Source organism: Artemia franciscana, chromosome 3 (assembly GCF_032884065.1).
Source record: "Artemia franciscana chromosome 3, ASM3288406v1, whole genome shotgun sequence".
Lineage (NCBI taxonomy): Eukaryota > Metazoa > Arthropoda > Branchiopoda > Anostraca > Artemiidae > Artemia > Artemia franciscana.
In genome coordinates this window covers 15,469,368-15,491,790 of record NC_088865.1, presented here as the reverse complement: position 1 = coordinate 15,491,790, position 22,423 = coordinate 15,469,368, and the positions used below count along the sequence as shown (strand labels likewise).

General features: G+C 35.2%; 1 protein-coding gene across 1 annotated transcript in view; it reads right to left on the bottom strand.

The window, feature by feature from the left end:
- Positions 1–21,329, bottom strand: part of LOC136024934 (cytochrome P450 3A14-like) — a 31,457-nt gene extending 10,128 nt beyond the window's left edge. The window contains exons 1-5 of the mRNA XM_065700521.1: positions 20,946–21,329; positions 16,616–16,740; positions 12,869–13,109; positions 10,825–10,955; positions 6,435–6,599 (exon numbers count right to left, since the gene is read on the bottom strand). Coding sequence (XP_065556593.1) covers positions 6,435–6,599; positions 10,825–10,955; positions 12,869–13,109; positions 16,616–16,740; positions 20,946–21,306 — 1,023 coding nt within the window. The 5' untranslated portion in view covers positions 21,307–21,329. The remainder of the gene's footprint in view (positions 1–6,434; positions 6,600–10,824; positions 10,956–12,868; positions 13,110–16,615; positions 16,741–20,945) is intronic.
- Between the last annotated feature and the right edge of the window lie 1,094 nt (positions 21,330–22,423).

The window sequence follows — 22,423 nt, the reverse complement described above, 5'->3', positions numbered from 1 at the left end:
GAGCAACGTTAAAACTTAAAACGGACAGGTCATTCCGTATATGAGGGTAGCTATCCCTTTTTTAATTCTCGCTCTGTATGTTAAAGTCTATTTTCTATTACACTTACTTAAGAACGACTCCTGAAACAAAAGGACAACTGAATTTGAATGAGAATCGTTTTTAAAGAGCTTTAAGACTTTGGCGTAAAGGACGACAATTGAGGAAGGGGTAGCCCCCCTCATGAACGGAATATTTTCTGTTTGTTTTAGGTTTTAATGCTGCTCCTTACTTTCACTTGAAAAAAAACTTTTTTTATCTTTAATTCTCAAGAAAAGCAGTAATGTCTCTTTTTTTTATAATGAAGAGTAGCTGCAGTAATATGATTCTAAATACTTTTTCTTTTTTTTTATTAATAAAAATCTATTGGTTAAAGTATTTTGTTTTCATTAATCTTATTTTGCGGTGGATTATTTGTATTATATTGAATTCCTTCAATGCCATGGTTTAGCGTGTATGCAAATTTTTCGTTTAGGAGAGATTATTTTTTTCAGGGGGTTTGGGGGAGCATAAGTTTTTCAAAAAAATCTTTACAAAAAGCACAAAAACTATTTTATATGTATTTTCGATACTTTTTGCTACTTTTGTTACTTTTTAAGGGTCGTGTAAAATTTAGACAGGGGTTTAAAACCCGGTAGTGCCCTCCTCCTAGATACGGCTTTGGCTCTGGTCATCTTTGGCAAACAAACAGTTGGCATTTTTACTGGTGGATTTACCTATTATTGACTTAAGGATACGGAAAAGCCCATTCCATATCCCCAATGGAAAGGAACGCACAATTAAGAATAGCTTGTTATATGACGCTGATCGTCAAGGATGAGGCGTTAGAAACCTTTGCAAGTTAGATTACCCTCTTTTAGTGTCTGGTTGAATTTGGCCTCGGTGGGGAAAGTTTAAAGGACGGTAGGCGCTGTGAAGATTTTAAAAGTAGAATGGAGAAGTTTGTTCACAGTTAAAGAAGCATTGAAAGAGCATGAACGTAACCCTGCGAACCAAGATTAGAACATTGGAAGCTACATTGATGCCAGTGGTCAAGTACGTTTCTGAAGTGTCGGTACTCCGGAAGATGAAGGAGGATTGGCTAGATGTTTCTCAGAGAAATGGCCTACAGATTGTTTTGGGTTCCATCTGGCTGACTGTATTTAAAACAGTAAGCTTTGTAAAAAATACTGGTCAATCCTGCTATCTAGGGCTATGATGAGAGAAAGGTTGGGATGGTTAAGAAACATATTGTGGATGGAGGATATCGTGTCCTCAAAGATCGTCCTTGTTGGCCAGCTATCTAGGGTCAAATGGAAAGCAGGTCGTCCTCTAATTGGATTGGAGGATGTCATAAGTAGAGATTTAAGGGAAATTTGAACTTCTTCTGAGGGTGTAAAGAGGGAGACTTTGAACTGATTGCAATGGAGGATGAAGCGTGCGCATCTGTTTTGGCCTTAGATAGCTTGGTGCTGCAGTGCGTCGTTAGTAGTAGTGGCAAAAGTAGAGACATATAAGGGTTCATTACATGAAAACGATTAAGGTATATCTATATATATATATATATATATATATATATATATATATATATATATATATATATATATATATATATATATATATATATAAGTTGATTGTCTTTGTGTCTGTCTACGGATATCATATTTGTGTGTCGACTGACGTCATGTTTGTCGACTGACGAAATTACAGACCGGGACATCGGGACACAAATGACGACCGGGACACCAGGACATAGGGAATATAAATGACGACTGGGACACTCAAAGAGAAAGCGACCGGGACACAAGGAATGTTCCATTAGCAATCACCATCAACAAAGCACCGGGACACAAATGACGACCGGGACACAGGGAATATAAATGACGACCAGAACGCTCAAAGAGAAATTACAGACCGGGACACCGGAACACAAATGACGACCGGGACAAAAATGACGACCCGACACCGGGACACAGGGAATATAAATGACGACCGAGAAAATCAAAGAGAAATTACAGACTGGGACACCGGGACACAAATGACGACCGGGACACAGGGAAACAACTACAAAGGGGACGCCGGGGGGCACAAGGGGATATATAAATGACGACGGGGACACAGGGAATGTTCGATTAGCAATCACCATCAACAAAGCTCAAGGGCAATCATTGCAAACCTGACATAGTCTATATAGTCATATATATAGTCTATCTATATATATATATATATATATATATATATATAAAATAAGTTGTCTGTGTGTCTGTGTGTCGAGTGACGTCAAGTTTGTGTGTCGACTGACGTCATATTTGTCGACTGACGAAATTACAGACCGGGACATCGGGACACGAATGACGACCGGGACACCGAGACATATCTTTCCTCTTATCTAGTGAAAGGTTCTTGAAAATAGACGCTTATAATAAAAAAGCTATATGGACAAATTGCTTTAATACTACAGTTAACTTGAGATGTTACAGCTTGGATATGATTTTTGAGTTATTAGAATTTGTTTTATACAATACTTATATAAGATTTGGTGGTGGTTTGTACAAGCAAATTGTGGGAATTCCCATGGGGGGGAATGCCAGCCCATTTATAGCTGACTTGTTTTTAAGTCAACTAGAATATAAACATATGATGGATAAGAATAATCCAATTAATTTAAAACATGTTTTGTCAAATAATAAAAGATATTTAGATGATATTTTGGTCTTAAATTGTAAGGATTTCATTGATATTTCTAAAAATATTTATCCATCAGAGCTTCTTGAACCTAGTCATGGCGCTGGTCATGAAGATCATTTCTTAGATTTAAATATTAATATTTGTGATAATAATAAATTAAGTTTTAAAATGTATAATAAAACGGATGATTTTGATTTTGAAGTGATTAGTTTCCCATTCCCTGAAAGTAATATACACTCAAATATCACATATTCAGCGTTTTTCTCACAGTTACTTCGTTATGCAAGGATTTGTAGTAATTATATTGATTTTAAAAATAGATGTAAAATCTGAAGGCCAAAAATTGATATCAAGAGGTATTTCTGCAAATAAATTAACTTGGCAATTTAAAAAATTTAGTTTTCATTATAACGAACTTTTAAATAAATATCAAAAGAATTATCTATAAATACTTTAAGAAATTTTTAACTAATTTCGGAGGTTCGAGAAATGTTGTTGCAGCGCCATTTATTTTGAATTGTGTTTCTAATTGAGAGAATTTTTTTTTTAATTAGCCAAATGGTAAAGATGAATTCTATAATTGTTTAGTTCATTCAGGTTTTTTGCAATGTGTTAATATTTGTGATTTGGTAAAATTTATTATATTTAGTTTACCTATTGTTGCTAAAAAGAGGGATAAATTAACAGGATAAGCTTGTTTTGGTGTTACTTGGTTGTTTTACATTTGCTGGTTTTTTTTCTTTCATAGGCATGTATTTTGGGGGTGATACCTAACACGGGGATGCCATGGATATTCTGTGGCAGCCACAACACTTGGCTGGGTAGAGAATTTAAAGTGGCGAAACCCTATATAGGCCAGTGTATTCTCCTGATGAGCCCTTGTGTTGGGTTGTTGCCCCTGAATTATTTGTCTTTATTATTTTTTCTATTGTTTGGTAAATGACGACTTATACTTATTGACGAAATGACTGCCTGTCCATGGATTATTCTTTATGGTTGATTGTGTATGGCTATGCTCTTCGACCTATGTGATTGTATGGATGAGTAGGGTTAAGGCCTCATTCAAGTGCTGGTCTATATTAATCACTAATTTAGGAAAACAGTCTTCCTTTTCTCCTTCTGTCTCTTTTTTTTGTGTTTGTGCTGTTGCATTGGTGATTTCTCTTTTCATGATATATATATATATATATATATATATATATATATATATATATATATAGATAAGTTGTCTGTGTGTGTGTGTGTCGAACCTAGTTGGTGGGGGCGCGAAAAGCCCCCAACAGCTAGTATATAAAAATAAGTTGTTTGTCTGTGTGTTTGTCTACTGACGTCATGTTTGTGTGTCGACTGACGTCATGTTTGTCGACTGACGAAATTACAGACCGGGACATCGGGACACAAATGACGACCGGGACTCTATGTATATAAAAATAAGTTGTCAGTGTGTGTGTGTGTAGAGTGACGTCATGTTTGTGTGTCGACTGACGTCATGTTTATTGACTGACGTCACTATAAGGATTGAGCTGTATGCGTCATGAAGTTGTTTGTCAACTGACGTTATGTTTGTCAACTGATGAAATTACATACCGGGAAACCGGGACACAAATGACGACCGGGACACAGGGAATATAAATGACGACCGGGAACCTCAAAGACAAATTACAGACTGGGACACCCGGACACAAATCACGACCGGGACACAGGGAATATAAATGACGACCGGGACACAGGGACACAACTACAACGGGGACGCCGGGGGCACAGGCGGGATATATAAATGACAACCGGGACACAGGGATTGTTCGAATAGAAATTACAGACCGGGACACCGGGACACAAATGACGACCAGGACACCGGGACACAGGGAATATAAATGACGACCAGGACACTCAAAGAGAAATTACAAACTGGGACACAGGGACACAAATGACGACCGGGACACAGGGAATATAAATGACGACCGGGACGCAGGGACACATCATTAGAATAATGAGGTATAGATCTGAATACGGATTGTTTTTCCCATGGACAATTATATGTTGCATGTTCAAGAGTCAGTAAACCTGACAATCTATTCATATGCAACATATATATATATATATATATATATATATATATATATATATATATATATATATATATATATATATATATATATATATATTGACAGGTGGGACACAGGGACACAACTACAATGGCGCGTAACTAATATGGCGCGTAACGACTTACGCGCGGGGGGCTTGGGCGGCGCGAGGCGCCCCACCAACTAGGTGTTGGGGTGATGCGAAGCGCCACCCCAACAGCTAGTAGGGAGTATAAATGACGACCGGGACACTCAAAGAGAAAGCGACCGGGACACAAGGAATGTTCGATTAGCAATCACCATCAACAAAGCACCGGGACACAAATGACGACCGGGACACAGGGAATATAAATGACGACCAGGACATAAGTAAAAAAAAAACTAAAAAAAACTAAAGAAAAGGTAAAAACTACAAAAAAAAACTAAAAAGAAAAAAACTAAAAACTAATAAAAAACTAAAAAAGGTAAAAAACTAAAAAAACTAAAAAAGAAAAAAGGAAAAAAACTGAAAAATAAAGGAGAAAAAGATAACTAAAAAAAAATAAAATTAAAATGAAAAAAAACTAAAAAGAAAAAAAGGGGAAAAACACAAAAATGTATTTCATCCTATATTAATTCAAAAACGAATGTATATACAGACCAGGACACCGGAACACAAATGACGACCGGGACACAGGGAATATAAATGACGACCGGGACACAGGGACACAACTAAAACGATGACGCCGGGGGATATATAAATGACGACGGGAACACAGGGAATGTTCGATTAGCAATCACCATCAACAAAGCTCAGGGGCAATCGTTAGAATATGAGGTATAACTAAAAAAACTAAAAAAAAGGTAAAAATTAAAAACTAAAAAAAAGACCAATTCAAAAACGAATGTATATACAGACCGGAACATCTGGACACAAATGACGACCGGGACACCGGGACACAAGGAATATAAATGACGACCGGGACACTCAAAGAGAAATTACAGACAGGGACACCGGGACACAAATGACGACCGGGACACAGGGACACAACTACAACGGGGACACCGGGGGGCAGAGGGGGATATATAAATGACGACGGCGACACAGGGAATGGTCGATTAGCAATCACCATCAACAAAGCTCAAGGGCAATCATTAGAATCATGAGATATAGATCTGAATACGGATTGTTTTCCCATGGACAGCTATATGTTGCATGTTCAAGAGTCGGTAAACCTGACAATCTATTTATATACAAAGACAATGGGATGATTATATACAAAGACAAGTGCCCCCACCAACTAGGTGTTGGGGTGGCACGAAGCGCCACCCCAACAGCTAGTTTTCTATATTTTTAACACAGTATTCCTGAAGTGTCTCTGATCTGTAACCAGATGCTACCGCTACAATTTTGCTGGCAAAACCGATAAAGGATTGCTGCAACACTTCACGTTGCCTAGACAACTAAAATTTAGTTTAATTTAACTAGATATGAAACTATTTGGTTTTTACAATATACGCAAATATCTTAAACTACTTGGATATTTAAATCAGGAGCAATGGCAAGGGACGTGAATTATTGGAAGAACGAGTTTTTTCGGATGAAATTTGGAATCCACTTGTGGGCACGAGAACACCATACAATGTATAGTTGCAAATAAACTTACCCCAAATTTGTCCAAAATGGCTTGTAGTAGCTTTTCTTGAATATCTGGATGCTTCGCAAGAAGATAAGAGCAGAAAGACAGTGTGTTGGAGGTTGTCTCATAGCCAGCCAACATAACTGACCAAACATTTGCAATGATGTCATCATCACTGAGTCCCCTTGATAGCTAAATGAGATATAAAAACATACTAAAGACGTGTAGAAATAGTTTGAAAAGCAGAGTATTTGTCAATTATTACATGTTTTTGCCCCTATTTTTGGGGGGCTCCAAGTCTTCAATTCAATCCTAATCCTGTACTCTTGCCTCACCGTGGTCCAAAGACCAAAGGATATAAGCCTAAAAAGGATCGGAAAAATGCCTTATTTACGGCTTCTTCTTGGGAATCCCATGCAATGGAAGTAGAATTGCTTATACGTCCCTTAGCACAAGGGGTTAGAGTTTTAATTCAAGCTGGCTTTTGGACCCTTTTTTGGGCCCCACTTCTAGGCAAAACAATACTTTTTACTTCCGATTTTTCATCATACATGAGGGTCCTCTTAGCCCAGAAACTTACGAGTGTAAGTTTCTCTTCCCTCCGGAAAAAAATTCGGTCCTTTTTATTATAATATTTTTAATAATAATTTTATAATTATAAAAATATTACATTTTATACTTATATCGAAATGATGAAGGAGAATCCTTTACTTGCGGTGGAATAGTGCTCCATAATTTCGCCCTAATACATTTCCAAACAGTTCGTGGTAGCAAACTGTAAGTAAGGAGCGATGCGGCTCAATTGTAACCAAAACTCTAAGAAACAGAATTTTGATATCAATGGATACATCAAATAACGGAATTTTGATGCTTCTCCTGTTTATAAAATGTATAAATTTGAATTTTTTGCCTGAAGCAAAATCATGGATGTATGTATATGTGTTTTTTCCCTAGGGTGATCTTATAGAACGAATGATTCTAGAAGATCGGAAGAGGGCTCATTTGATAGGAAATCAAAAGTTCTAGTGCTCTGTTTTAGTGACCAACAATATTGGAGGGTAACTACCTTCCTCCCAAATCCCTTTTTTTACAAAGTTGTCCGATAAAATTTTTTAGATAGCCATGTTGTTCAGTATAGTCGAAAGATACAATAACTATATCGTCGAGGATGACCTCCCCCCCCCACCACCACCAGGGAAAGGGCTGCAAACTATGAACTTTGCCCATTGTTTATATATATAAATTTATTGTTATATGGTACAGAAATTCATTCACTATTGCGAAATTCAAGGTTGCTGACCCAGAGGTTACCGTTGCCAGACGGATTGCGAAACCTAATAGAAAAATAGACTCGAATTTAAATGATTGGTCCCACATTCTTAGGCAGCAATGATTGAATTTTTCTTCTTCCTATGTTCCGTATTGTGTGTGTTTAATTGTGACTGTTTTTCAATACTTTTTTATAAATATATTTCTTGTAAGATTGTTTAAACGTTATTATTCTGCAGCATATATAGTATGTCACCGTTTTTGACGTTTTTTGCTTCTTTTTTGTTTTGTTTTTCATTCTGGTTTCTTTCGTATTATCTATTTGCCTTGTATTTTGCGAAGCGGTATTTGTTGTCTTTATTGTTTCACTATTCTGTTTTCTTTTACTGCTCCGTCTTCTTGCTTTTGTATGACAGGTTTTCAAATAAATAAAAAAATAAAATATAATATTGACTATAGGGAAGCATACAGATATTTCTCAGAAGGGAAATTTTCTAGAGGGGGGGGAGTCAAGTGGGGAAATATTTCCAATCATAAATTTTTTATGGGGGAAGGGAGTTTGCCATTGACGGAGAGCTTGATTTCCCGGCATTATTTAATAAACTATCAGAATTTTTTTTAAACAAATTTTACTCAACTGAAAGTAAGGAGCAACTTTAAAACTTAGAACGAACATAAACCAAAAAAAAAAAAACTAAAAAGAAAAAAAGGGGAAAAATACAAAAATTTATTTCATCATTTACCATTTCAAAAACGAATGTATATACAGACTGGGACACCGGAATACAAATGACGACCGGGACACAGGGAATATAAATGACGACCGGGACACAGGGACACAACTACAACGGGGACGCCGGGGGGCACAGGGGGATATATAAATGACGAAGCCCCCCCCGCGCGCGTAAGTCGTTACGCGCCATATTAGTTACGCGCCATTGTAGTTGTGTCCCTATGTCCCACCTGTGAATATAGATAGATATATATATATATATATATATATATATATATATATATATATATATATATATATATATATATATATATATATATATATATATATATATATATATATATATGTTTTTAACTACGTAAAACTTGCGAATATACAACATTCTTTGCTGTCCCATTGTCTGTGCATATAAATAGATTGTCAGGTTTACCGACTCTTGAACATGCAACATATAATGGTCCATGGGAAAACAATCCGTATTCAGATCTATACCTCATGATTCTAATGATTGCCCTTGAGCTTTGTTGATGGTGATTGCTATTCGACCATTCCCTGAGTCGCCATCGTCATTTATATATCCCCCTGTGCACCCCGGCGTCCCCTTTGTAGTTGTGTCCCTGTGTCCCGGTCGTCATTTATATTCCCTGTGTCCCGGTCGTCATTTGTATCCCGGTGTCCCGGTCTGTATATACATTCGTTTTTTAGTTTTGTTTTTCTCCTTTATTTTTTTCCTTTTTTCTTTTTTTTTCTTTTTTAGTTTATTTAGATTTTTAGATTTTTTAATTTTTTTATTAGTTTTTAGTTTTTTTGTAGTTTTTACCATTTTTTTAGTTTTTTTAGTTTTTTTTTTTTACTTATGTCCTGGTCGTCATTTATACTCCCTGTGTCCCGGTCGTCATTTGTGTCTCGGTGCTTTGTTGATTGCTAATTTATATTATATTTATATTTATATTTTTTATATTTATTAATATTTTTTTAGTTTTCTTTTTCTCTTATTTTTCAGTTTTTTCCTTTTTTTTAGTTTTTTCTTTTTTAGTTTTTAGTTTTTTTTTGTTTTTTACCTCTTTTTAGTTTTTTTTAGTTTTTTTAGTTTTTTAGCTTTTTTAGTTTTTTTATTAGTTTTTAGTTTTTTTTTAGTTTTTGCCTTTTTTTACTTTTTTCAGTTTTTTTTAGTTTTTAGTTTTTTACCTTTTTTTAGTTTTTTTTAGTTTTTTAGCTTTTTTAGTTTTTTTTCTTTTTAGTTTTTTTTCTAGTTTTTACCTTTTTTAGTTTTTTTTCTTCTTTTGTATTAGTGTGAAATAATTCAGACGTCATATGCGGACAAACACGACGTCACTCGACAGACAGACAGACAGACATAACCCACAAACAACTTATTTTTATATATATTTATTAATATTTTTTTAGTTTTCTTTTTCTCTTTTATTTTTCAGTTTTTTCCTTTTTTTTAGTTTTTTTCTTTTTTAGTTTTTAGTTTTTTTTAGTTTTTTACCTTTTTTTAGTTTTTTTTAGTTTTTTTAGTTTTTTAGCTTTTTTAGTTTTTTTATTAGTTTTTATTTTTTTTGTAGTTTTTGCCTTTTTTTATTTTTTTCAGTTTTTTTTAGTTATTAGATTTTTACCTTTTTTTAGTTTTTTTTAGTTTTTTAGCTTTTTTAGTTTTTTTTTCTTTTTAGTTTTTTTTGTAGTTTTTACCTTTTTTAGTTTTTTTCTTCTTTTGTATTAGTGTGAAATAATTCAGACGTCATATGCGAACAAACATGACGTCACCTGATCCATCCACAGATCCACACACAGACAACTTATTTTTATATATATAGAAGATATACGGTGATTTTCCTTTCTTCAATACCTCGCTCTTTACGCTAAAGTTTTTTAGGACCTTTATAACAGTCTATTATTCTAATTTAACAAGTCATGTGTTTAAAGAGTCATTTTTGAATAATTTGAACAAAAGTCAAGCTTATAGCGTAAACAGCGAGGTTTTGAGAAGGGGGCAATCCCAATTTTATACGTAATAATTTCTGTTCATTTTCAGTTTGAATATCGCTCCTTACTTTGAGTTGAAAAAAACTTGATTTTTTTAAATTTAATTTAATGGGAAAAATTACTCTTTGCCTGTGACAGATATCCAAAATAACATAAACATGTGAAGATGAACCCGTTGGACAGGCAAGATAATGCGTCAATAAATGAAAGAGGCTAGTTGTGTTAGTTCTTGAAGGACACTAGAACTTTCAATTCTGAAACAAATGAGCAGCTTCTCAAGATTCCACACTACCCTGTTATTTCTACTTCGTATTTACGAAGTGGCCAGCAGAGGACTACGACGTATTTACCATGGCAAAACTACGCATTTATTAAAGCAGGTCCAAGCTAGATAAAATTATGTAGCATAATAATATAAAATATACTTACTTTATCTTTCTTCCTGGCATCAAGCATCAGCTGAAGAAGGTCAGTACGTCCAGAGTCGTTGACATAAAGTCCATTTTTCCTTTTGTCTATTTCGTTCTGTATGTTGGAAGTGACTTGAGAAGACATCTTCCCTAAAATTGACCTATTTATTTTCAAATATAATAAGAAAACTACTTTTATTTACGAATACGACTTAATACTTAAAAGAAAGCATATGAAGGGCCTACAATTTCTTTCTGATAAGTTCACTTCCAGTAAAAGTTTTTTTTTTAAATGCATTTTTCCCTTTACCTGATTTTGTTCACTCTGCATACGAAACGTTACTTGAGAAGAATTATATCCTAAAATTAGTGAATTAAAAAGATATGAAATTAAGGAAGTCCTCTATCCCAATAACTTACTCGCCCTTACACATTCTTTTGTGATACTTATTCTTTTTTTTTAGGAGACTTGGTTAGTGCGGTTTTCAGAAGATTGGATGCATAAAGTAGGATTTTAACTATTGATTAGTTTGTACGAAAGTAGGATTGCCACCTTAAAATATGACCTGTTTCTCGCTGTGAATGAAAATGGGAAAATATATATTAGAGTTTGGAAACAGTATGCGGTCAACGTTTATTCCACTTTTATGTTAATTAGAAATATACTTATTTTATCAAGATCAGACTTACCTAAGACAATTAATTTGCGAACCAAAATCTGCTTGATCAGATCAATATTAGAAAAAAAAGCGTTTGGATGAGTACTAAAATTACGATAATTTTTAGCAGTGAACTTGTCACATTGGAAAACCATGCCTTAAACATTTCAACACTTTAAAACAGGGCCCAAGATTAGAGCCTTCCGTATTAAGGGAAGGTTTAGTTTGAGCTGTTGTATCGACACAGTGATCAGATGAGTATCAGTTGATAGACATATAATAGGCCTATGCCATTTTCAATCTGTGCTATTGCATGGTTCGGTGAGCGTCATGCATTTGTTATTGAGGAGGGTATGTGCAGTGGATGCTCTTTAATTACAATTAAGCGAGGATTTCACATTCAATTCTAACTTTGTTCACATAATTTTATTTTAACTAGAAATGCTATTTGTGGGTTGAAACAAGCTCCTTAGTGTTTGGTTCTGTACATAAAATAAAAGTTGTCTTAGTAACCGCTGACCGTAACAACACCCACAAATTTGGTCTTTGTCAGAGCCTTTGTTGAGCAATCTTACAGTTAAAGTTATGAATGAGTTTAGGGCTTAACAAGGTCCCACAGAAAATGTTAATTTCTTGTTGTTGGTGAGGCAAAAAAAAACTGCTGCTTCTTTTGCAAGTTGGAATTAAACAGCCTCCTAAGGGTTAAAACAGCCTTTAAGGGTAGTGGTCTCGCGGATCTGTTCGATTCAGCCAATCATTGGATGTGAGGTTCAATCCCGGTCCGTGCCAGGGAACTTGTAATTTATATCCTATTGTTTAATTTTAGCCGTCCTGGCCGAGTTGGTTAGTGCGCTGGATTCGGGATCCTTTGTCTGAGAGGACGCGGTTTCGAATCCCGGTGTACCCAATTCTTCAGTTGGGACGGGGGTCAGTGGCGTGACTCTGTAAGCTTAGCCAGAGTCGACCCAGCTCTAAATGGGTACCTGGAGAAATCTGGGGAAGGTAAACAGGAAGGGTGTGCGCAAGCACAGGATGGCTGGCCCCCAACCCCCCATTGCACTTCCTGGCTGAAGGGCCAAGAAACGGAGATCAGCACCGCCGGTAGGGACTGTAAAGTCTAATGCCGTATCCTTTACCTTTACCTTTACCTTACCTAAGGGTTAAGGAGGAACCTAAGGGTTAAGGAGGAATTGAACAGCCTCTGGGATTATTTGATAAAAGAACACGCAGAATCCTGCACATGTATCTATATATACCCATTAGAAAGGATGGTGATCAAAAAATTAAATGAGACAGATTTTGAAACTCACAGGAATAAAAAAGTTTCTGTAAGTTGCACAACCGGCGGGCCCTTTCGTGAAAAATGAAGGGAAGCACCATCGTTAACTCTTACCAAATACTCACCAAGCACACTGAATTTCGCAAGAAAAGCAAGTGTAGACTGGAGCCCAGGAAAATACATAGACACCATGACTGCTGAATTCATAGTATTTCTAAAAATCTTTCGCACTGCAGCTAAAAACTCATCATGTGGATTTCTTACAAGGTCTTTGCTTATTGCAAGAGCAGTTACTGCGATGACTTCAGCCGTAAGCCGCTGATAAACTTCATGAATATCAACTTCCTCTCCACTTCTAGCCTTATCCTTAAAATATAAAGATAATTAGAAGCATAAAACTAGAATAAATACAGCTTTTAATTATAAAACTACAATGATAGCATCCAGAATTGTAAATTTTTTCAAATTCATTTTCTAGAATAGTGTGAGCATTCCATATCTGGTGATTGCCCTATTCCTTCGATACCCGGTACCAGAATTTTTTTACTGAAAGTTTTTTTTTTAGAAAGTTACTGGATGGTATCTGCAACCCATACCTTCAGCCAACCTACAACAGCCTTCCCTAAGGGTCTTCTCCAAGACGATTATTGCTTACATTTTGCGGACAGGTGGTTACGTCATAGTTTTAGCAAGTGTTATTGTTATTGTTTGCTTATGTAAACATAAATGTTTAAAGACCTACTAGTCAGATTGGAAAAAACCCTCGAAGGTATTCCTCAAGATACTATTCGAGTGGGGAACCCCCGCAGGTAAAAAAAAAATTGATCTTAGCACCCCTTCAAGATGTTTGACGAATGCTTACTCATGTGGAGGACATATTTATGTGTGTCAATGTTACTGTTATGATATGGCTTACACAAGAGTTTGTTTTCATTCACAAATTTTTTAATCCGAGAACAAGGATTTTCCAGGTACAAGACCTGTTTTGATCTAAGAAGCCTTGCGGGTACTGCAATAACAAGTGACGGTCATATAACTCTTAAAGCGATTAAAAAATAAAAAAAAAACAAGTTTTTTTTAACTGCAAGTAAGGAGCGACACTAAAACTTAAAACGAACAGATAGTATTCCGTATATTAAAGGGGTTGTCCCCTCCTCAAGGCCTCGCTCTTTACGCTAAAGTTCGACTCTTTCTCGCAACTCTACTTTTTGAAACAGTAAAAAAAGCTTTTTGAATTAATGTATGTTTTCATTTTGGTTCACCGCACATAAATAATTAAAACGAAATTTGCATATTAACTTTTTTTTCGGCTAAATGGCTTTCTCGTAGTTTTCATCAGAAGATTTTGACACTAAAAAGGGGGTGGGAGGAGGCCTAGTTGCCCTCCTTTTTATTTATTTAAGAACTTATTTAATTTAAGAATATTTTTATTTAAGAACTATTTATTTATTTTACGAACGTTTTTATTAGTAATAAATATACGAAAATTAATAATTTTCTAACTTTGAAATTTTTTTTCTTTATTTTATCATCGTGATAAATTCTTCCATGGAAAGATCCTTCCACGTAACCCCCTCCCCCCCCCTTCAACACGAAAAAGTTCCCCTGAAAACGTCTGTACACTTCCCAATAACCATTACTATATGTAAATTTAAAAAAACAAACAATTTTTTTAACTGAAAGTAAGGAGTGACATTAGAACTTAAAACGAACAAAAATTACTTCGTATACGAAAAGGGCTGCCTCCTCATCAACGCCCCGCTCTTTATGCTAAAGTGTTTTACTGTTTAAAAAAAAGAGTCAAGAGAAAGAGTCACACTTTCAGTTCATTTTTGTTCGTTTTAAGTTTTGATGTCGCTCCTTACTTTCAGTTAAAAAAAACTTGTTTTTTTATTTAGCTTCTGAACGTTTTTGAATCAATGTATGTTTTGATTTTAGCTCTCTGTAGATGAATAATTAAAACGAAATTGGCATATTTATTTTTTTGGCTAAATGGCTTTCTCATAGTTTTGATCGAATGATTTTGATAAAAAAGGAGCGGGGGAGGAGGCCTAGTTACCCTCCGATTTTTTGGTTACTTAAAGAGGCAACCAGAACTTTTATTTTTTTACGAATTTTCTTAATACTAAAAGATATACAAAACTTACAGATTAGCTCACGTAACAAACTTCTGTATTCTCATGTTTTTACTACGTATATGGAGGGGGGGGTTCACCCCTCGACAGTACCTCGCTCTTTACACTAAAGCTTAAATGTTGTCCCAATTTCTTAAGAATGACCCCTGAATCACAAAAGCCGTAGAATAAATAACTGAAATTACTAAAAATACTTTAGCGTAAAGAGCGAGGTATTAGGAGAAGGTGAGCCCCTAATATGGGTAATATTTTCTGTTCGTTTTGTTTTAATGCTGATCCTAATTTCCAGTTGAAAAAAACTTTTTTATATTTATTTTTTCATTGTCTTTTTTAAATAATGCTAGAAAATCCTACGCTCCCTTCATGGAAAGTTTCCCCGACATATCCCCCTCTTCTCAACCCCTCCCCCCAAACACAAAATCCCCCTGAAAACGTCTGTACACTTCCCAACCACCATTACTATATGTAAGCACTGGTCAAAGTTTGTAAGCCCCTACCACGGGGACTGTGGAAGAGTAAGTCGTCCCTAAAGACATATATATAAGGTTTTTCGACTACGCTGAATAAAATAGCTGTCTCTGAATTTGATCCAGTGACGTTGGAAAAACAATTAGCGTGGGAGGGGGCCTAGGTGCCCTCCAGTTTTTGGTCACTTAAAAAGGGCACTAGAACTTTTCATTTCCGTTAGAATGAGCCCTTTCGCAAGATTACAGGACCACTGGGTCGATACTATCGCCCCTGGGAAAAAAAACAATAAAGAACAACCAAACAAAAAACAAATAAACACGCATCCGTGATCTGCCTTTGGCAAAAAATACAAAATTCCACATTTTTGTAGATATGAGCTTGAAACTTCTACAGTAGGGTTTTCTGATACGCTGAATCATGGTGTGATTTTGTTAAGATTCTATGACTTTTAGGGGTTGTTTCCCCCTGTTTTCTAAAATAAGGCAAATTTTCTCAGGCTCGTAACTTTTGATGGGTAAGACTAAACTTAATGAAACTTATATGTTTAAAATCAGCAATAAAATTCGATTCTTTTAATGTAGCTGTTGTATTAAAATCTTATTTTTTAGAGTTTTGGTTACTATTTAGCCGGGTCACTCCTAACAACAGTTCGTTACCACAAACAATTTGACAAGGGCCAAAGTTTGTAACTTGCAGCCCCTCCCCCAGGGACGGTGGGCGATTATGTAGTCTCTAACGACATAATTATTAGGGTTTTCGACTATGCTGAACAAAATGGCTATCTCAGAATTTTCATCTGGTGACTTTGAAAATAAAATGAGCGTGGGAGGGGGTCTAGATGCCCTCCGATTTTTTTGTCACTTAAAAAGGACACTAGAAGTTTTCATTTCCGTTAGAATGAGCCCTCTCGTGACACTTTTGGGCAACTGGGTCGATACCATCACCCCTGGGGAAAAAAAAAACAAAAAAAACAACAAATCAACAAATAAACGCGCTACAAAAAGATGAGATTAATAGCACCCCTCTTGTAAGTTTAATAGCACCCACAGCCCGAAACCCCAATATTTCTATATTTTCTCAATAATCTACTTATTTCACATAAATTAAATGATTTAAGATATATATATATATATATATATATATATATATATATATATATATATATATATATATAAATATATATATGCGTAAGTTTCCACCCAGGCAATACATACAATCAGATTTCCTTTCTACCGTCATTAGGGCTTTAGGAAAAAAGTGGAACCGTACCTTTAATACTTCGGATACTTTATCCACTGACTCACTCATAAATTTGGATAGAACTTTTAGCTTAGACATTGAAAAAGTTGGTGTCAAAGTCGACCTCACTTCTTTCCATCTTGTATCTCTTAGCCCTAGAATTCATAGATCAAATTAAATTAAAGTATTAGAGATTCTTATTAAGATTTCACACTTAGTTGGATAATATTTGGGACGTTCAGAGGTCAAATCGGCTACCTTACCTTCAATAATTTTAGGAGGGAAGTGTCCAAATAATTGTTTGAATCATAACTTTGCACGAAAATATATATTTTTCCTGAAATGAAGATCTATAAAAGTGAAAACAAAATGAAAGTTTTCAAATTTGCCTATCTAAATTTCCCCTCCTGTTACCAAACACGTCATTTTTACATAATGTTTACATATATAAATATGAGATAAGCTAATCATCTATTATGTTGAATAAGATATAAATATTTTTGTAATATTTAAGATGTAAATATTTAAAAATCAAATAAACACATCTATCTAATATTCTTGAACGTTTCACTCTTCGTGTTGAAAATCGTTGGTCGCGGGTTCTGATTCTGATTACCCCTCCCCCACCCGACCACGGCTGGCTGGTTTCCAAAAACTTCCAACTTATAATAAAGGACTAGAACTATCCATTTTTTATCGAATAAGCATCCTCTAAAGTTTTTACGACCGTAAGGCGGAGGTGTTGATGAGGAAGGGACAGCCACCCTCCTATAGGGATTAATTTTGCTCATTTTGGGATTCAATTATACTCTTTGATTTCAAAATAATGGCATAGACCAAAAATATTTCCAGATATCAAAATGGATTAAATATGAATTTCACACTCCTGGTGCGTTTTTCTTTTGTACGAAAGTCCTGGATTAGTCCTGGAAAGCCCTGGGGATTATGTATCAATTTTTACCTGGGGGAGGGGGTGATGGTGATTTAAATTTGTATGTTTAGCATGGGGGGGGGGGTGGTAAATGCCGGCTCCCTCGGGTTATGTTCCTACCAACAGTAAATTTTTCATAATCAATCGCATCAACTATTGCAAATGAGATCTTAAAAAAGAAAATTAAGAAGAATTCTGACCATTTTTAAGATTCCATTGCTACATTACTTGATAAAATCTTTGTTTTGTACGATTATAAGCAAAGTTCCTGAAATTTGGTGATCCTAAAAATCATCAAATAGGAACAATACTCGAAGACCGTGGTTCCTAAAATAGGGCGATTCTATCGCCCTATTTTAGGATTCTAAGAATCAATAGATTGATTTAAAAGGAAAATCAGAGGCTCAATGCCGGTCAGGATTTAAAATAAGAGCTCTGAGTCACGATTTCCTTCTAAATATCAAAATTCATTAAGATCCGATCACCCACTCGTAAGTTATAAATACCTCATTTTTTTTAATTTTTCCTCTCCCTTTAGTCCCTCAGATGGTCGAATCTGGAAAAAAAACTTTATCAAGTCAATTTGTGCAGCTCCCTGACACGCCTACCAATTATCATCGTCCTAGCACGTCCAGAAGCACCAAACTCGCCAAATCACTGAAACCCTCCCCCCAACTCCTCCAAAGAGAGCGAATCCAGTACGGTTACGTCAATCACGTATAAAGGATTTTTGCTTGTTCTATCCACCAAGATTCATCCCGATTACTCCACTCCAAGTGTTTTCCAAGATTTCCCCCTCCAACTCCCCCCAATGTCAAAAGATCTGGTCGGGATTTGAAACAAAATCTCTGAGACATGAATTCCTTCTAAATATCAAATTTCATTAAGATCCGATCACCTATTCGTAGTGTTACTGTTTATATGTATTTTTTTTCTCTCTCTCTCTGTCTCTGTGCCTGTGTGTCTGAGCGGATGTTTGCTTGTACCTGTGTCCTATCTTTATGTGTTTGTGTGTCTGACTATATGTATTTTTCCATCTCTCTCTCTGTACCTGTGTGTCTGATCGGATGTTTGATTGTCTCCGTGTCTGTCTTCGTTTGTGTATCTGACTCTGTGTATTCTGACTCTGTCTCTGTCCGAAAATTTTAAGTCCAAGAAAAGAAGGGGGTAAAAGGTTTGGGGGAGGGCTATTGGGGATTCTTTGGAGGCGAGACACGGATGACCGTAAGTTCCCTCTGAAAAAAGCTGGAACAATTGATGCATTGGAGAACATAACTTCGCCAATTAACTTTACCCAAGCGTGTTTCATAATACCAAATTCATTCAATCCAAAAAGTAAAAAAATATTCATATAATTAAATCGTTAAATCACCTGTTTCAGTTTTCTTTTTTAATCATGTTCAGACAGGTATTTGAAAATTAGTTGCTGGCTGGATTTCGCTAACGGTCCATCTCTTACTGTGCTCATGTAAGTAGGTCACTCGATCAACAGGTTATCTTTAGAGCCTCAGGTGTGACTTCTGGGCCCATTTATAGACCACTACTCTGGTAGTGTCTGGGATTAGTTTAAAGCTGAAACTTCGAAAGGTAATTACCTTCTCTCCCCGAGATGTTTGTAGACTCCAGGAAAAGAGTTTGAGAGAAACTTTCCAGGGACGGTTGAATATTTAACTGGAGAGTTTAAAATTTGACAAATTGCTTAAATTTTTTTAATTTCTTGGGATCTGGAAGATGCAGCTAGACAGCATAATGATAAAATATTGTACTGGCATGCTAATAAATTTGAAGGGAGTAGTCCATCTAGACTTGCTCCAGTTAGGGTTAGGAATGGGGTTACAATTAGTGATAAGGAAAGAGTTAAAGAGGAATGGGCAGAACATTTTGAGAATATGCTAAACCGAGATAGAGTTGCAGGAAAAGATATACAGGAAAATGACGAGTTTGTGATACCTTGGATGTGAAGGGAGATTTTTGTTTTACGAAGAATTACCGACAAGACTAAAAGGATTAAAAAACATTAAGGCTCCATGTGTTTATAGTGTGGTAAATGAGTTTCTAAAATATGGCGGCTCTGAGGTAAGAAATAAGTTACTGAAGATTATGAATATGATTTTTGAGAAGGGGGAAGTACCTAACGATTTTAGGAAAGCCTTAATTAAACCACTGTGTAAGAAAACTGATAAGAGTGAGTGTGGTAACTATTGACGCACTAGTCTGGTCTCTGAAAGTAGCAATTTACTTAGTAACACGATACTTTTTAAACTAAGATTCTCGACCAAATTTTCATTCTGATATTAATAATTGAGAAGTGCCTGAGTTATCTAACACCTTTGGTCCTCAGTGTTATAGATTATGAGCAAGCGTTCAGTTCTGTTAATAGAAGAGCTTTAGCAAAGGTCTTGTTCTTGTATGGTATACCAGACAAATACATCAAAGTGATTAGTGCTATGTACGAGAATAACACTGCTGCGGTTAAAGTAAAAAATAAGGCTAGCAGCTGATTTCGTATTAAATTAGGAGTTAAGTAGGGTTGTGTTCTATCCCCCTTTATACGGATCATTTTGATGGATTTTGTCTTAAGAAACCCGAGAAATTCAATAGAAGAGCTAAGGAATCAAATGGGGATGAAAAACTCTCCTGGACTTAGATTATGCTGATGATTTAATTATCCTAGAGGAAAGTGCAATGGCAACACCAGAAGTGGTGATAAAAGGAACTAAAAAAAATAATAATAAAAAAGATATACAGGATCTACATTTATTTCACGACATATGTTATGTCTTGTTAAGGTACTCACTGATAAAGGGGTGAGACTCCTTTGTAACCTCTCAGTAACAGCACTACTCGGCGAGTAGGTTGTGACGGCCGGAAGAGTAAGTGGAGGGGATGAGGTATACCAGGCTTATAAAAATTAACGGAGACTTTCTTAATGCAGGTATTGGAAATGGTGGACTTAGTGAGACCCAAGCAAAAACTAACAATTCCTTCTTTTTTTAAGTCGGTTATGCGTGTGACTTTAAACTGCAAGGAGAATGGGATTTTAGTCCCTTTCATCCTGAAGACCAACTGCCAAACTAATTCATTTTTGGGGCTAAACTCGTTGAAAAAATACAAACCATACTAGATTGCGATCACTGAATAAACCCCACCAAAACAGAGAAAAATAGCAAGGAATGACCGCCTTTAGGAAGCTGTCTTCAGTCTCTATCTTTTATAATTATTTACATATATTTACAGCTAATTTAATGTCTTAAATATTTGGGATTTTAATTACTTAATTTACTGAAAATTAAATTGTTACCATGCATATTCTTTAATCATTTACTAATTGGTCTAACTAGTTAAAATAAATTACTAGTAATGCTGATTAAATATTATTGAATGCGTCAAATAGTTACATTAAAATATATAATACACTAAAAAAACTACCTTGTAGTGCAAGTTTTATCTCCTTAGCTTGCGCTTGAAATATTTTCGGTCTATTTGAAAATATAGAAAAGTCTCTAATAAGCACATTCCGCAGTATGTCTAAATCATAAACAACCAAATGTGGAACAACCCCAAAATAGTATCCGTACATATTTCCATACTGCTGTCTCCATTCGCTTAAACAGTCACTAGATAAGTTTTTCGACCACCGAAGTGTCCACAAATTTCCAAAAAATAAGTTTGGATCTGGGCCAGGAATTCCTAGATTTTTAAAAGTCTTATAGATTTTTCGCCTATTAAAATACCACTGCAGCACATAAACGACCACTGCAGTACCAAAAACATTTGCTATAACTCCCATGATTATCAAAAAGTAACTGAATCCACGAATCTTTAAAAGAAAGATAAGAAGAAATATAAACAACTGAAAGTTTGTATAGGATTTGTTAAGGGAATACTGATAAAGTAATTAGTGGAAAAGCCAAAGTAATTAATGTTATTATTTCGACGGCATGCAAACAAAATTAAAAAATTTTTGTTACTTTTTATGGCTGGATTTTTGTTCCTCTGTTCAATAGCATACAAACCGAAATTTTTTTAAACAATTGTAGGATTAATCAGGTTCTAAAATAGGAGGGGATCCCTTAGACCCCCTTTTGTTGCATGTATAATTATACAAGTTTGTTTCGTAATTTGTCGAATTTTCGTAAACTCAAATCTTTCAAACGTAACGAGTTTTGATTATGTGCTATTATTTATCATGACTTAGGTATTGATATTTATTTATTTAAATTCAACAACAAATTACAGACACAAATCAAATTGACACACCCAAAACCAAACGGACGACGTGTGTGAATCAGGTAAATAAAACATGGACATATAACATTGTTTAAATTCACTGTAATAAAAAGAGAGAAAAATATTAAATAATAACAATACTACGGTGGCAGCAACTACATTCCATGTTTCTATGTCCTAAAGTTTTTTACTGTTTTAAAAAGTAGAGTTGAGAGAAAGAGTCAAACTTTAGCGTAAAGAGCGGGGATGAAGTAATTTCTGTTCGTTTTAAGTTTTAATATCGCTTACTTTCAGTTAGAAACACTTTTTTTTTATTTAATTAAACTTAAAAAGAACTGACTCTACTTTGAATGATGAAGTCCAGCACAAAGACAAGCAACAGAAATGTCCATAAATATCAGTCGAAGTGATTCCATTCCACTCCTAGAAACAGCTTACGCTATTGAATCTTTATTAAAAACAAAATATATCTTTAAACTGGAAGTATACTTGTGCTAATTTGTTTCTTTAAACCGTTGGATAATTTTATAACTATTATTCTTTTATTTTAGTATGTAGATTAATGATCTACTATCATAGGCAGCGCAAAAGCACTGCCTATGAAACTACAATGCCTGCAGATACTAAAAGGGCATATAAGAAATGTAATAATAAAGGGTACATAAATAAAGGGCATC